At 39.5% G+C, this 13,748-nt stretch overlaps 1 protein-coding gene across 1 annotated transcript; it reads left to right on the forward strand.

Moving 5' to 3' along the window:
* Window positions 1-1,012: 1,012 nt before the first annotated feature.
* SDCBP (syndecan binding protein) lies at window positions 1,013-11,926 on the forward strand. The gene is made up of 8 exons (XM_005418330.3): window positions 1,013-1,108; window positions 4,020-4,098; window positions 6,596-6,705; window positions 7,020-7,178; window positions 8,168-8,343; window positions 9,539-9,710; window positions 10,265-10,356; window positions 11,216-11,926. Exons 1-8 carry the CDS (start codon window positions 1,058-1,060, stop codon window positions 11,268-11,270), a joined length of 894 nt encoding a protein of 297 aa, XP_005418387.1. The 5' UTR covers window positions 1,013-1,057; the 3' UTR covers window positions 11,271-11,926.
* Window positions 11,927-13,748: the final 1,822 nt, after the last annotated feature.

Here is a 13,748-nt window from a genome sequence, read left to right on the forward strand (position 1 = left end):
TCTAGAGGCTTCTTGCTGGATCTCATGATTTAGCTCCAGCCTAAAACTGAGCACCACAAAATTGCTTGCTGATTCCCCCTGCCCCAGCAGGATAAGGGGAGAGAATCAGAAGAGTCAAGTGAGAAGTCATGGGTTGATGTAATTAGATAGTTTAATGTGACAGAAACAGAAGAAAAAACATTAAATAGTTGGAATATATAAAATGAGTGATGCACCCTGCCACTGCTCACCACTTGCTGACCAATGCCTGTGCCTTTGGCCAGGTTTTCCCCCAGTTTATATACTGAGCATGATGCCACATGCTCAGTATGTATCCTTTTGGTATCCTTTTGGCCAGTTTGATTCAGCTGTCCTGGCTGTGTCCCCTCCCGGGTCTTGGTGCCTCTCCAGCCTTCTCACTGGCAGGGCATGAGAAACTAAAAAGCCCTAGACTTAGTATAAACACTTTTTAGCAACAACTGAAACAACTAGTGTGTTATTAATATTCTCATCCTAAATCCAAAACACAGCCCTAGGAAGAACATTAGCTCTATCCCAGCCAAAAGCAGGTCAGTGGAATATTAGAAGTGTTGAAAGTGTTTAAATATTTTAGACAACAGAGCGGAAGCTTTCACAGTTAAATGCAAAATACTGTCCCTGTTGGGAGGAGGGTGATTAGGTTCTTCCTCCTAACCCTCATTGTAATTGTATCTTGGCCTCCTAAAGTCTTTCTTTGCTTCCTGTGAAATGTTTTGCTCTGTGTAGGTTTTCTCTTCATTGAGACCTAAACTTTGACAGTGCTAAGTATATTAAATAAAGCCTATTAGCCAAAGGCTGCTGTTGATAACAGATTAAATGGGTAGTCTTAATGGAATTCATCTGTAGTGCCAGATATCTTTACTGCTGACTGGCAGGTCACAGAACACTTGTTTAGCACTTAGTCTGGTTAATTTATTTAAAAGAAAAAAAAATAAGGAGTTAAACTCAGTAAATATCTGAAAGCTAATCCTGTTGTTTGTTTGCTTTCCCATTTGATTTTTTTTCTAGTCTGCCCTTTGCCCAGTAGGACTTCATCAAAATGTCTCTCTATCCTTCCCTAGAAGATCTGAAGGTGGACAAAGTTATTCAGGTATGGTGGACTTTAAAAAAGATGTTTTGGTGACAGTAACTTATCTGATATTTAATCCAGGAAAGAGGAGACTTACTGTAGTTGAGAACTTGTTTTACCATCTCACTCTGAAAGGGAAAAGACAGCCTGTTTACTTTGTAGCTTGATCTAATATGATTAATGCTTATTTTACCACCTGGATATATTTATTTTGCTTTATCTATTCATTTGTGTTCATTTGTCTTTAATATGTTTGGGTTTTTTGAAGTATAGATACATGGTCTTAAGTAGACAAATATAGTCAGTGTCTTCACATACTTCAGCTCTGACTTGATGACTAAACTAATAAATCTGCTGCATCTCATTCCCAGTGTCCAAATCTGTGACAGAAAGTTTTTGTGGTCATTGGAGTAAGAAAAAAAAAAACCAAAAAAAGCCCAAAAAAAGCAGCACTGGCTGTCTTAATGCCATCTGGAATCAGACTTGTCCTCTGGCTATTTCATGGTAGTGACCAGTTCTTACAGTACATCCAAGATTATCACCTTTGTGCAAAACCCTTCATTTGTAAGAATAATGATAGTTTTATTATTAGACATGATGAGGACTAAAAAATATCTGTGAAACAAAATAATGAAAAACACTTGAATGGATTAACAAGTCTATGGGTACTTTGATGTGGATGTATTTCACAAGGAGTTTCCTTACTTTCTTCGACATTTTACCTTTTCCTGAACTTAACCTGCATTCCTTCCTGGTTTAAACAACAGCAAGTTACAGTGTGTTTTAAGGTGGCTGATACTTCTGTCCTTGCTGTTTTCATTGGGGAAGCCATCAAGCAAACTACTAGAACAGCTTCTTAACTCTCCTGTGCTATCCCAAAATGCAGTGCCCTCTCTCATCTGTGTTTGTGTGTGTGGGGTGGGGCTTTTGCAGTTGTGGGTGCTATGTTGGAATTGCTCCTGATTGTGTCCTCCCACTCCATTCTTCTTATGTAACTGCAGTCCTTTATCTACAGTCTGGTAATGCTGAACGAAAAATTGAGTAGCCTGGAGCCAAGAACGTGCTCCTTTGGCCTTTTATTGACCAACTCAACTGCTAGAGTTTATATATTACAGTTGAAAATTGTCATAAATGTAATCAGTAAGCCATTCCATTTTCACTGATAGTTTTCATAGAATCACTGAATAGTTTGGGTAAAAGTCCTCTGCAACAAGCAGGGACATATTCAATTCCATCACTTTGTTCAGAGCCTTAAATGTCCCAACCTAACCTTAAATGTCTTCAAGGATGGGGCATCTAGCGCCTCTCTGGACAACCTCTTCAGTGCTTCACCACCCTCATTTTGAAAAACTTGTTTCTCATATCTGGTCTAAATCTAACCCTCTGTTAGTTTAAAACCTGTATCCCTTGTCCTGTTGCAACAGACCCTGCTAAAAGCTTTGTCACCATCTTTCTTATAAGCCCCCTTTAGTATTGGAAGGCTGCTGTACGCTTCTCTTCTCCAGGCTCAACAGCCTCAGATCTGGCAGCCTTTTCTCATAGGAGAAGTGTTCCATCTTCTGATTGCTTCTGTGATCATTTCTTTGGGGCCTGCTCCAGAAGGTTCACGTCTTTCCTGTGCTGGGGATCCCAGAGCTGGACACAGCACTCCAGGTTGGGTCTCACAAGGGCTGAGTAGAGAGGCAGAATCACCTTCCTTAACCTGCTGGTATCAAAGGCTAAATTATTTCCTTCTCCCAGAGAATGCATTATAAAAATGCTGTCTCTTTAAATAAGTCTGGGGGCATTCTTAGGAGAAGAGGGGGCAGAGTGCTGAAAGATGTCTGTATCTGCAGTGAGTGACTAAGATTCAAATGACTGCTGGCTAAAACAAACAGACTTGTTACATTAAATATTATTCTAACCTGCTCTTTTTGTCCCTCATTTGAGTTGGAGCCTGTGCTTCTAAATGCACGTGATATTGCTAAATAATGACTCATTCTTGCTGTGAAACCTTTTTTAAAGACAACTTCCTGGAGTGAACAGGACTGAGAAGTTCTCTATTTTTAAGCATTTCCTTAACATCATGAAGTAATTTGACTGTCATGTTGTGTTAGAAAATTTATGTGTCCCGTTCAGCATAACGTTTCAGTACGCATTGAGTACTTCCTCCCCCTGCTCCCCCACCTTTGACATTCAACCTCAGGAAAGTTACTGGAATAGCTATTTCCATCATGCTTAAGAGGCCTCTCTAAGGCTGTATTTTTCACTGGTCATGAACACATAAGGCCAAAAAACAGAGCTGAGGTACTGAGAAGGAAGGAAACTGACTCACAAATATAAGAGAACTTAATAAAGTAAGCCAGTCAGCAATACAGAAATAAAGCTTAATGTGTTCACTGTAGTGGCTGTCGAAAAATCATCTTGGAAGGTCTGATTCTTTCAGAAGACATACTAGTAGCACTGGATTGTGTGGAACTTGACACCTGAAAAGAACTATGGATCTCACTAATAATGTCTGTAAATGGTGTGAAGAAGTAAAATTACTTTTTTTCAGCTCTCTAGCTGAAAAAAGTAATTGCAAAACACTCTGCTAAAGGTCACACCTTAAAACTTATTTGTAAGCTTTTTTGGACAAAGGTAATGTTTCCTTTAAGGCGTTTTAACTTGCTTGATGATGTAAATAAATCAGGTTGACAGGAAACCTTTTTTGCATTATCATTGTAGCTTTGTCACAGGAAGATATGAATTGATCTGCTACAGTAGTTCTGATACTGTTACAGCATGTTGTATTGAAGCTATTTATTTCATATAAAAAGTTTGACTTCATTACTTCAAGATGAATAGTAATTAGCATGTACAAGAAAAAAGAAAATACTGAGTCTCCTGCCTGCATAATTAAGATTTATTTTTTCTTATGCAAGATAACATATGTAAGTTTCTTTGCTTTTAGGCTCAGACTGCCTTTTCTTCAAATCCAGCTAATCCAGCAATCTTGTCTGAAGCTTCTGCTCCAATTCCTTGTGATGGAGGTAAGCTCATGTACTGCATAGTATCCTCTGGATAATGTTGTGGAAAGTAGTTATGAAATCCTTAAGTTAACAGTACAGTCAAAAATAGCTATAAATATGTTACCCTATTTACAAAGGGAAATAAATGTTACCCTGTTTACATTTCCATTTTGGAAATACTAACACCCACCTTGGTAAGGTGCTATAGGAGTCAAAAAACAGTGTTTGCTTATAAAAGGAAGTTGTGGCAAGCAGTCACCTTTCTCTTTTTGCAACCTTTTCCAAGTGAACCTGCCATAACTGATTTGATGTTGGTGCCTTTGGGCTCTATTAGGTCTTACCTCAGACACTTAGCTGTCCTTATTTATCACATATGTATTTGTAAGTTTTAGAGGACAGTGCGAGTCAGAGTCTTTCCTCTACACTGGGTTTGCTTTGGGACAAAGACAAATCTCTGTCAACAAGTGCCCAGGAAGATGGCACTTAATCTTGTTGTGCAACTAACATAAAGCTTGCAGCAGATTTTGGAATCAGATGTGTGGTGGGAAATCCATCTGATCTAAAGCTGAATGATTTGTACTTTTACTTCCTCCTTCTTGTCTCCCAGGCACGTGTACATCCACAAAGGTGCACAGGTGTGTTTGAGGTTAGAGCTCTGCTTTAGTAAATTTAAGTCTAAAAGGCCTAAAGCCTTGTAACAAGCAAGACCAGCAGCAGTGCTGGAACAGTGGTCAGGAATGCTGCTTGATCAGATATTAAAGGTTGGTGGATGGAACTTCGTCTCCAATTCTCCTCTGGATGCTTCTGTGTCTAAGATGACTTTAAGGCAGATGTTTGCATAGCTCACCAGAGTTGCCTCTATAGATCCTATCTGGATTAGGTACTTACCTGGCCTAACCTCACCAGACCAGATTTGAGTTTGCTTCAGCAGTCTTGGCAGCTCTGCTGTCCATAGTTTGAATTGTCCTGCATGTGTTTAGCAAGCAGGAGCCAAAACATAATTTTGACATCAGTTTGTGTGTGAAGTCGTCTGGAATTCTGTGACTGAAGAATGATTAATCATTCAATATATCCCAAATTAAAGAAGGCCTTGCATCACCTATAGGATGTGCTAGACCCACTGGAAATGCTTCTGTTCTGACAGAAACAGGACACTGTACAACATCAAGAGTTTTGTGTTCTGGTATGTGTTCCATTATTTGGAGCACTCTGTTTTAAATGAGAATTTAATTCAGCCAGCAAAGAATGCATCTGGTATAGTAAAGAACAAAACAGAAGAATTAGGTAGCTGCAGAAATCTTGTGCTGTGTTGTGTATAATCCTAGGGACTTGCTTGAAAAAGCAAGCAAAAAAAGAAAATTGATTCATCAAAAGCTTTTTAATCAATATTGATGAAGCTATAAGCTTCTGGATTAGTCCAGAAATATGACAGACTGCTCTCATGCAAAGCAGCATATTAAAGAGCAAAAAAATCTCTTGTTTATACTGGCATTCACCTTGCATTGACCTTTGCTCCTTCCCAGAAAAGTTACTTTCTGTTGCTGGTCAGACATGGATTCTTAAAATAGCTGTTTTTATTCATTTTTACCCATAAATGAACACTAGAAACCTAAGTCTTGTGTACTGGGGAGTCTGGTTGCTTCTGAAGCCCTTCTTTCCACTGCCTCTCTCTCCAAGCAGCTTTTTCTGTCCCCACTCATTTAGTGAGAATGTCAGTTAAGAGTTCTCATAACTGGCACTTGTTAGATGGCACCAGTTAATGATCTGTGGAATGTCAAGAGCCATATCAAGTTTATTTCCAGAGTTGTTCAGCTCAAGGTCTGACAAGTTCAGCTTCCTTTCCTCCCACTCCTTCTGCCTCCCTCTGCTTGGGTATAGAGGGATGTTTTAAAGGCTGTGTGTGCTTTGTCTTGTTGAGAAGCATGTATAAAGCCCCTCCAGTTTGAAGCTGTGACAAAATGACAGCTGCTTTCTCTTGAAGACTCAAAGCAGACTGTAGTGTGAACCTTAGAACCAGGAGGCTTCTGCAGGAACCTTGCCATGCCTCAGATCTGGAATATCCTTGGCGTGAATGCCTCTTGCTGTTTTTGAACTTGGTAGAAGGTCTCTGTGTGTGTTCTTCAGCACACCTGGTTTGGGGGTGGGGAAGGGAGCAGTTCTCCGCTAATTGCTCAGAAGTTCTGGAGTTGAAGGGCGTGTCCTTATGCAATGCAGCGCAGTGTTGGTTTTGGAACGTCACCATGTGTCTCTTGTTGTTTGTGTTGTAAAGGGTGAATAGAGTAACTGAAACTGAAAGTTCTCCTCCAAGTTCTTTCTCTCAGAAGTGCTGCTTGTCTCGTTACTCTTCTGAACCAGGTCAGAATAACAATTCTGATTCAAGTGGGTCTTCTGCCATAATTTTCCAGTTAAATAATTACAAAAGTACAAGATTTGTTGAATTGTGCATGTGAAAGCAGTTAACTGTTCCTTCTTCTAAACCAACTGTTGTATTGATTTTTGTTTTGTTTTTCTCCTGTAGGCTTGTACCCCAGATTGTATCCAGAACTTTCTCAGTATATGGGCCTGAGCCTCAATGAGGAAGAGGTGCAGAGAAACTTAGCAGTGGCAGCAGCTGCTCAGCCACAGGGTGTAGGTACCAGTCATGCATATTCTAGAAAACAAAAGTGTAAAGACTAAATGTGTATCTAGCATTCTAGATAGCAGATTATTATTTGCCTTAAGTACCATACTTGACTGAGAGGTGAATTATTTAAGTTGCAGTGCCTATTTTAGTCTGTTCTGAAACTGAGCACTCCATTTCCAGTGTTGGGAGGGGGTGGGGGATACTTGGTGGTGTGGCTTATTTTGTTTGTTCGTTTTCTTAAATATCACTTCATACAAACTGACATATAGCTATTCTTAAAAGTTGAAACTAAGTTGTCTGGCTGTTTTGTTTTAATCAGCAACTGGTAACACGACCTTCTACTAATTACATGGTAGCTCCAGTGACTGGAAATGATATTGGAATTCGCAGAGCAGAAATTAAGCAAGGCATCCGTGAAGCAATTCTGTGTAAAGATCAAGATGGCAGAATTGGACTTCGCCTTAAGTCTGTTGATAACGTAAGTGTAGAAGTTGCTTTTGCCTCTAGAGATTTTACTGCTGGACTGTATTAGCAGTGAAGTTAGGATGTGGTCACAAAATAGTCTTCTGTAAAAGGGTTTGTTATCTGTTACCAGAATATTAAAGTCCTTCATTAGACTTGTAATTAGATATCCAGCTCTCTGGACTAGAAGCTGAATTTACAGCTGCAGTTTAATGCCTTGTGTTTTATAAGATCTGAAAAATACATAAAATATTTTTTGTTTCACTTTAGAGTGTGAACTTGTCCTTGCATAGTTGCTGTGGTACTTTTTATCAGTTCAGGACTGCTTGTCTTTACCTTTGTGCAAATACTGGGCAGTACGTAATGTTCAGCAGTATGTACTAACTGCCCACAGTTTAGAAGTATCTCCTTTTTTGTAAAAGGTGCTTAAACCATTTAAGCCATTTAATCTGAATGTTTTAAAAAATTTGTACTGCAGGTAGCATATAGGGTTAAAATACTTTTCTGTAGTTCTTCTAATGCAGAAAATGGGGTTTTCTTAGAGTTACATGGGGTGGTGTTTTTTTTTAACACCCCTCTCTTCCAGGGTATTATTTATAATTTGCTTTGATATGCTTTACTTTGTTTTTAGGGGTAGTTTCACTAGAAATAGTTTTGTAACACCTGTTAAAACAGACAAGTATTTACCCCTTTGCTTAAGACTTTATTGTTATGCTCATATTTTTTTTAATTTTTAATATTTAGAGATCTAGATAGATTTGCTTGTTTTTGAACTTTGTTCTTGCATTAAGTATCTGTCAGACTTTTAAATTCATCTAGAAACAGACTGAAATTTCAAAAGTGACCCTTAAGAGGAGATAATTAGCAGGTCCTTCTGTCTTGTCTGTTTAGCTGATATTGTGTAGAATGGGAAACTTCAGGGTCTGTGTGTTCTGTGGCTGGTCTTCATTTTTAAGCAAGAACTTCCCCTTCTCCTCCCTTCCCTTTTTTTCCCCTCTTTTGTAGGGTATATTTGTCCAGTTAGTTCAGGCAAACTCTCCAGCATCCCTTGCTGGTCTGCGGTTTGGGGACCAAGTTCTGCAGATCAATGGTGAAAACTGTGCAGGATGGAGTTCTGATAAAGCACACAAAGTTCTGAAGCAGGCTTCTGCAGAAAGGATTTCAATGATCATTCGGGACAGGTAAGGCCAGCTGCAGATATGGATTTGCCATTATCCATCACTGAGTAATTCTGAGGGGTTTGGGTCTCCCCTTGCTTGAACAGGTTTCACAAAATTTGCTTGTCCATGTGCTTCAGTAGTAAAAATCTTCAGAAATGTTCCCTTTTGTGGGGAGCAATCAAAATGATTCCTAACTTGTAAACTTCCTGAGCATGATGAGGCATAACATTTTTCCAAGATAAACTAGTGAGTGAGAGATGGCACAAGTTAAATTTAAACTCTGAAGAGTTCTGTGCTTTTTTTCTGATACATTTTTTAAATTTAGTTTAAGTGAAAGTCAACAATAAAAGTAACAAAATGTTTGCTGTATTAATACATTTGCATTTTATGTAGCATGATAGCTTTTCTTGTGAACTCTGTTGCTTACATAGAAATTAATGCCAATTTTACTAAAAGCATGCTTGATGACCCAATATGTTTTTTAAATAATGATCTTGTAGCTAACTGTATGTAGTAACAACAGGTCAGATTCAACATAAGGCTTGTAGGCTGCAAGAAGACAGATGATTCTTCATGTGACTAAGTGTATGCCTCAAAGCTTTTTCCATGTTCTTTCCTGCTTAAGAACCAAGCCTGACTCAGTGGAGGGCAGCTGCTTTGATTGGGGCAGTTACTTCAAACACTGCATTAAAATACTGTGGCAGTAGATTCCCTGCTCTGTCTACCACTTCTGTGGCCAACATGGCACCCTCTTCCTCTGCCTTTTTAAGACACAGTTTAAAGGTTTATTGTCCCCAAAGCAGTTGAAATGGTGTTGGGGAAGCCTTCTGCTCTCAGAATCCTGTAGTCTACCTACAGTTGTTAAAACTGTCTGCACTGTTTTATCGACCTTGTAATGTTTGTAGAGAACTTTATTTTTAGAGGATGTTTGTTTGGTTGGGGTGGTGGGTGGGTGGATGTTGTATGGGATTTTTGTATTATTATTAATCCAGATGGTGAAATATCTGTAGAACAGGGAAAACGTAAGGTTTATAAACAAGTATATTCTAATACAACAATATTAACAAAATGAAGTTAAACCCAACAACTTTTCATTATAGAAAATATGAATCCCTTAGAGTACAATTACGTTTTATAAGCTAAAGATGCTAAAATAGAATGTGGTTTTTCCTGTGGTTTAGTAGACTGAAGATTTTTATTTTAAATGTCTTTTTAGACCTTTTGAACGAATTATTACCATGCATAAGGACAGCACAGGACATGTTGGTTTCATATTCAAGAATGGAAAAATAACCTCAATAGTGAAAGACAGTTCTGCTGCAAGAAATGGACTTCTGACAGAGCATAACATCTGTGAAATTAATGGCCAGAATGTAATTGGGTTGAAGGTAAAATAACTACTACGTGTGGGGTGTGGATAGCTGTGAGCTTTTTATGTTTGTGTAGTGTGTTTTGGAGAGACAGAAAAGGTAATATATTGTTTAGTGTTCATAAAATAAAAACTTCAGTCATGATGTTAACTTGACTGGAGAGACATAGATGTTTTAGGCCTCTATGCAGTTTTATGTTGGTTGTCGGGGCAGCTCATTCTCATCCCCTCTGCCTCTACCTGGCAAGGCTGTCCCTCTGTTTTTATCTGTAGTCCAGCCTTGCTGGCAAAACGAAGGGAAGCTTCCTCCTTCCAACCTGAAACAAATTTTAGCAGGAATTGTGTATGACATCTGTGTCCCTTCTTGAGTCAGTTCATGCAAGATACTCATAACCAAACATCTGTGAAGTGGCATTACAGTTTCAGTGGTTTGTCCTGAAGGTTGAGTGCTCCAGAGAAGGAGTTGGGGAGGGTCTCAAAGCCACGTGAAATGTGTCTAGAAAAAGCTCATGAACCGCTGCTTTCTTAGTCAGCTTGAGTTGTGTTGCTCATATGACTTCTTGTTTCTGACAGGACTCACAGGTTGCAGACATCTTGGCAACAGCTGGAAATGTAGTGACCATCACTGTGATGCCTTCCAGTATTTATGACTATATAATAAAGAGGTAGGTAATACAAAGCAGCTATGGTGTTATTTATAATCCCGTGGACAGTGACTAGATAGTGTACTCATGATAAGACCTAGTTACAAACTTTACTTGAAGACTGGAGGAGGGGTGGGGATGCCTGAAAATTTGTTTAATCTGATGTTTTGGTCAAATTGGTGTGTGTTGGTACTGTTTTTAACCTATTCTGTGTTTGTGATGATCCTTTGCCTTTTCCTCTCTAGAAGAAGCCTTTTCCAAACCTCTTTTGACCAAGCCTGAATTTCTAAGAACTGAATACTACAAGTATTTGTTACCTTTTAACTAAAATATTGTTTGTACTGCAAGTAATTCCTGTGGCATAAAAAAGATTCTGGGCAGGATAGTTTTGGGTTTCTTCCTAATCCTTTGGAAACAATGGCTTTCTACAACTAAATCTGTCCTGCATAAGTATTTTTGAAACTGGTAGACATTAGTAATGCTTCAGGTGTAATTGAGTCTTTTTTTCAGGTAAAAGAAAAGGATACACCCTTGGCTTGGTATCCTCTTTCTACAAAGCAGTTTTCAGTCTAACAGCCACCTTTCCCTCTGCTCTCCTTCCCTTGAGGTTGTACTCTGCTTGCACACATGTCCATTCCCTGAAAGATACCAACCACACAGCTCAGGTGCTAATAGAAGCATTGAGTATTGTGGGCTTCTCTTTAATCTCAGGGTGCAATTTCTTGCAGCTGTCTGTAGCAGCTTGTCAAAAATAGTGGAGTGAAAGTCCAGCTTCGGGTTTGTACTGAAGGACTAGTAGTGACAAAGCTACTGTGAGCTGAGGCTTGAGTGGTCTTCTGTAGTTGTCTTACAAACCTGAATGCCTTTTCCTTTTCCTTAGGATGGCAACTAGCATCATGAAGAGCCTGATGGATCACTCTGTTCCTGAAGTCTAAGCTTGCACCATGGATGTGTGTGTACATATATATAATGATGATTCCACTAAACTTGGGCTATTATACTCAGTGATCTTTCTTCTGCACATGAGCCTTTCTGGAGGCTGAGAAGATATGCTGCATCAAGCATTTGCATCTATAATGGCTGGGAATGTCACCGTTCAACATATCACGTGTATTCACACACTGTAAAACTTGCAGCCTTACATGCTTGACAATGTGAAATTCCAATTGTGTTATGACTTCTCTTTGTAGGTCTTTTATTTAGCTTACTACTACTATAAGCCATTGCAACTAAAGGAACCAGGTATCACTTGCAAAGCTACATGTTGTTACCCAGGACAATGCTGTGCTTTGTATGTCTAAGACAAATGAGTATTTTTACTGCTTTTTGTTTGCAAGAGTAGATTTGAAATAGCATATTAGAAGTAAGGCTAGTACTAGTTAATTTTTTGTTGTAGTAAATACTGTTTACACAAAAATGCCACCTAGCTGAATATAGCTCAAGGCATCAGTAAGCATTAATTAAAGTAGTGTACAGATACTCAAATCTTTTTATTACTTGTTATATTAATTGTAATGATTATGCTTCTCTCTCGCCTTAACCATGTTCTTTTAAGGATTTAGACATAACCAAATAAATGACCAAAACTTTAGATCCTGTGTGTGTACCTGCTTAAGGTAAAACAGACTTATTTTATTGAGGTCAGTTTCAGCCAACAACTAAGATAGGAAATGCAGTGTAAAATATTTTTTAAAAATCTTACTCCTTTTAACATTGAAATGTTTTAGAAGGGGTAGCTCTGGACTACTTTAAGTAAGATGTGTTGAATGGAAAAAATTCTTCACTGTGAGGGTGGTGAGGCACTGGAACAGGCTGCCCAGAGAAGCCGTGGATGCCCCATCCCTCAAAGTGTTTAAGGCCAGGCTGGATGGGACCCCAGCAGCCTGGTCAAGTGGAAGGTGTCCCTGCCCATGGCTGGGAGTTGGGCACTAGGTGATCTTTAAATCCCTTCCAGCCCAAGCCCTCTTATGATTCTAACTCTCTTTCCACCTTAAGCTTAATATATGGAATAGCAGCCAGCTGTTCTACAAGATCTAATTGTGGAGTTGCAGTTTCACTGTAAAATGGCCTACAGCTTGCTGGGTGTGCTGGGTCTGGCTGGGTTAATGAAGGTGATGAAGTAGGACTTGAATTTAATTTTCTTGTAGGAGCAGGTGTGGGGCTATGTTAGAGGCCTGTGACCAAAGCAGGGCTGGTAAGATAGCAGAGTGTTTCCTGAGTTGTATGTGCACAGTGTCAAGACTTCTCCTGCTCCTCACTCTGTCCCCTGTTCCCAGAGGGAGAGAGGGAACACAGCTGAGGCCACTGAGGGAGGGAGCACAGCAGATCCAAACTGACCAAAGGAAAATTCAACACCATTTGACATTATGCTCAGCAGTAATTACGGCAGAATTTTCCAAGGCAGTTGTTGGTCTGGGCATCAGTCTTCTGTGGGAATAGGGGTATGATTACCTTTGCATCACTTCTTTTTTGTATTTTCCCTTTGCTTAGTTCTCCCTTCCATTGCAATCCATAAATTCTTGTAGCTTTTGTACTTTTGAGTCTCTTGCCCCTCTTGGTGTGGCACAGGGTGAGTGAGAAGCTGATCATTGCCTGCCACAACAGGTCAGGGGCATGTTCAACTGAGACTTGAAGTTTAGTGATTGCTTTTTTACTATTTTTCCCCCTCTGCTCTGTTCCAGGTTACAGCTATGAAATCTAGGATTACAGAACTTCAGTTTCCCTCATAGTTGGCAGCAGCATGAAGTCAAAGCAAAGAACTTGAGTTCAGTAGAGGTATTATTTTGTAAAGATATACTTGGGGAATCACTTTAGGTATTCCTTGAGAACTTATTTGGATCAAGAATTGGTCTGGGGGTGGTGGTGGCATCTTAATTATTTTTTTGCTTGTCCATTTAAGGGACACATGCAAAAAATTCTAAGAGATTAAACCAAAAAGAAAAGCGAACACTTCAGAGCTTGGCAGTCTGCAGTAAACAAAGTCTCGTCTACCACTTCCTCATTAGCATGTGTAGCTAATTGTAGCTTTTCCTGGGTTGGGAGACCTGCTCTTCCAGGAAGGACTGAAGTTCAGCAGTGAAGAAGTGTCTTGGTATGTATCTTGCTGTTTCTCAAATGAATTTCTCTGTTATGGTAACCCAGAGAAAACCATTACAGCACTTCAGGCTGGAGAGGTGATCAAATTCATCCTGCAAGCCAATTTAATGGGACTGTTTGGTTACTAAATGATGTGTCTCTGGAACCACTGTGGCAAGCCTACACTGGCAGTAATTAGTGGCTTCATGTAGCATTGGTATAATTCAGCCTCATGGGCCTAGCCCTGTGCCTGCAGTTATCTCTAAGGGCTTTGCCAAGCTCCTTTGCTTAGCTGTGAAATCCCTGGAGCCCAGACACTGATCTCTGCTTCTAACCAG

Source organism: Geospiza fortis, unplaced genomic scaffold (genome assembly GCF_000277835.1).
Source record: "Geospiza fortis unplaced genomic scaffold, GeoFor_1.0 scaffold53, whole genome shotgun sequence".
NCBI lineage: Eukaryota > Metazoa > Chordata > Aves > Passeriformes > Thraupidae > Geospiza > Geospiza fortis.

Bases quoted from the DNA above. Each gene is read 5' to 3' on its own strand.
- SDCBP (XM_005418330.3), top strand. From the start codon at position 1,058: ATGTCTCTCTATCCTTCCCTAGAAGATCTGAAGGTGGACAAAGTTATT. The intron at 7,179-8,167 runs GTAAGTGTAGAA...CCTCTTTTGTAG, and splicing joins GCCTTAAGTCTGTTGATAAC to GGTATATTTGTCCAGTTAGT. The intron at 10,357-11,215 runs GTAGGTAATACA...CCTTTTCCTTAG, and splicing joins TATGACTATATAATAAAGAG to GATGGCAACTAGCATCATGA.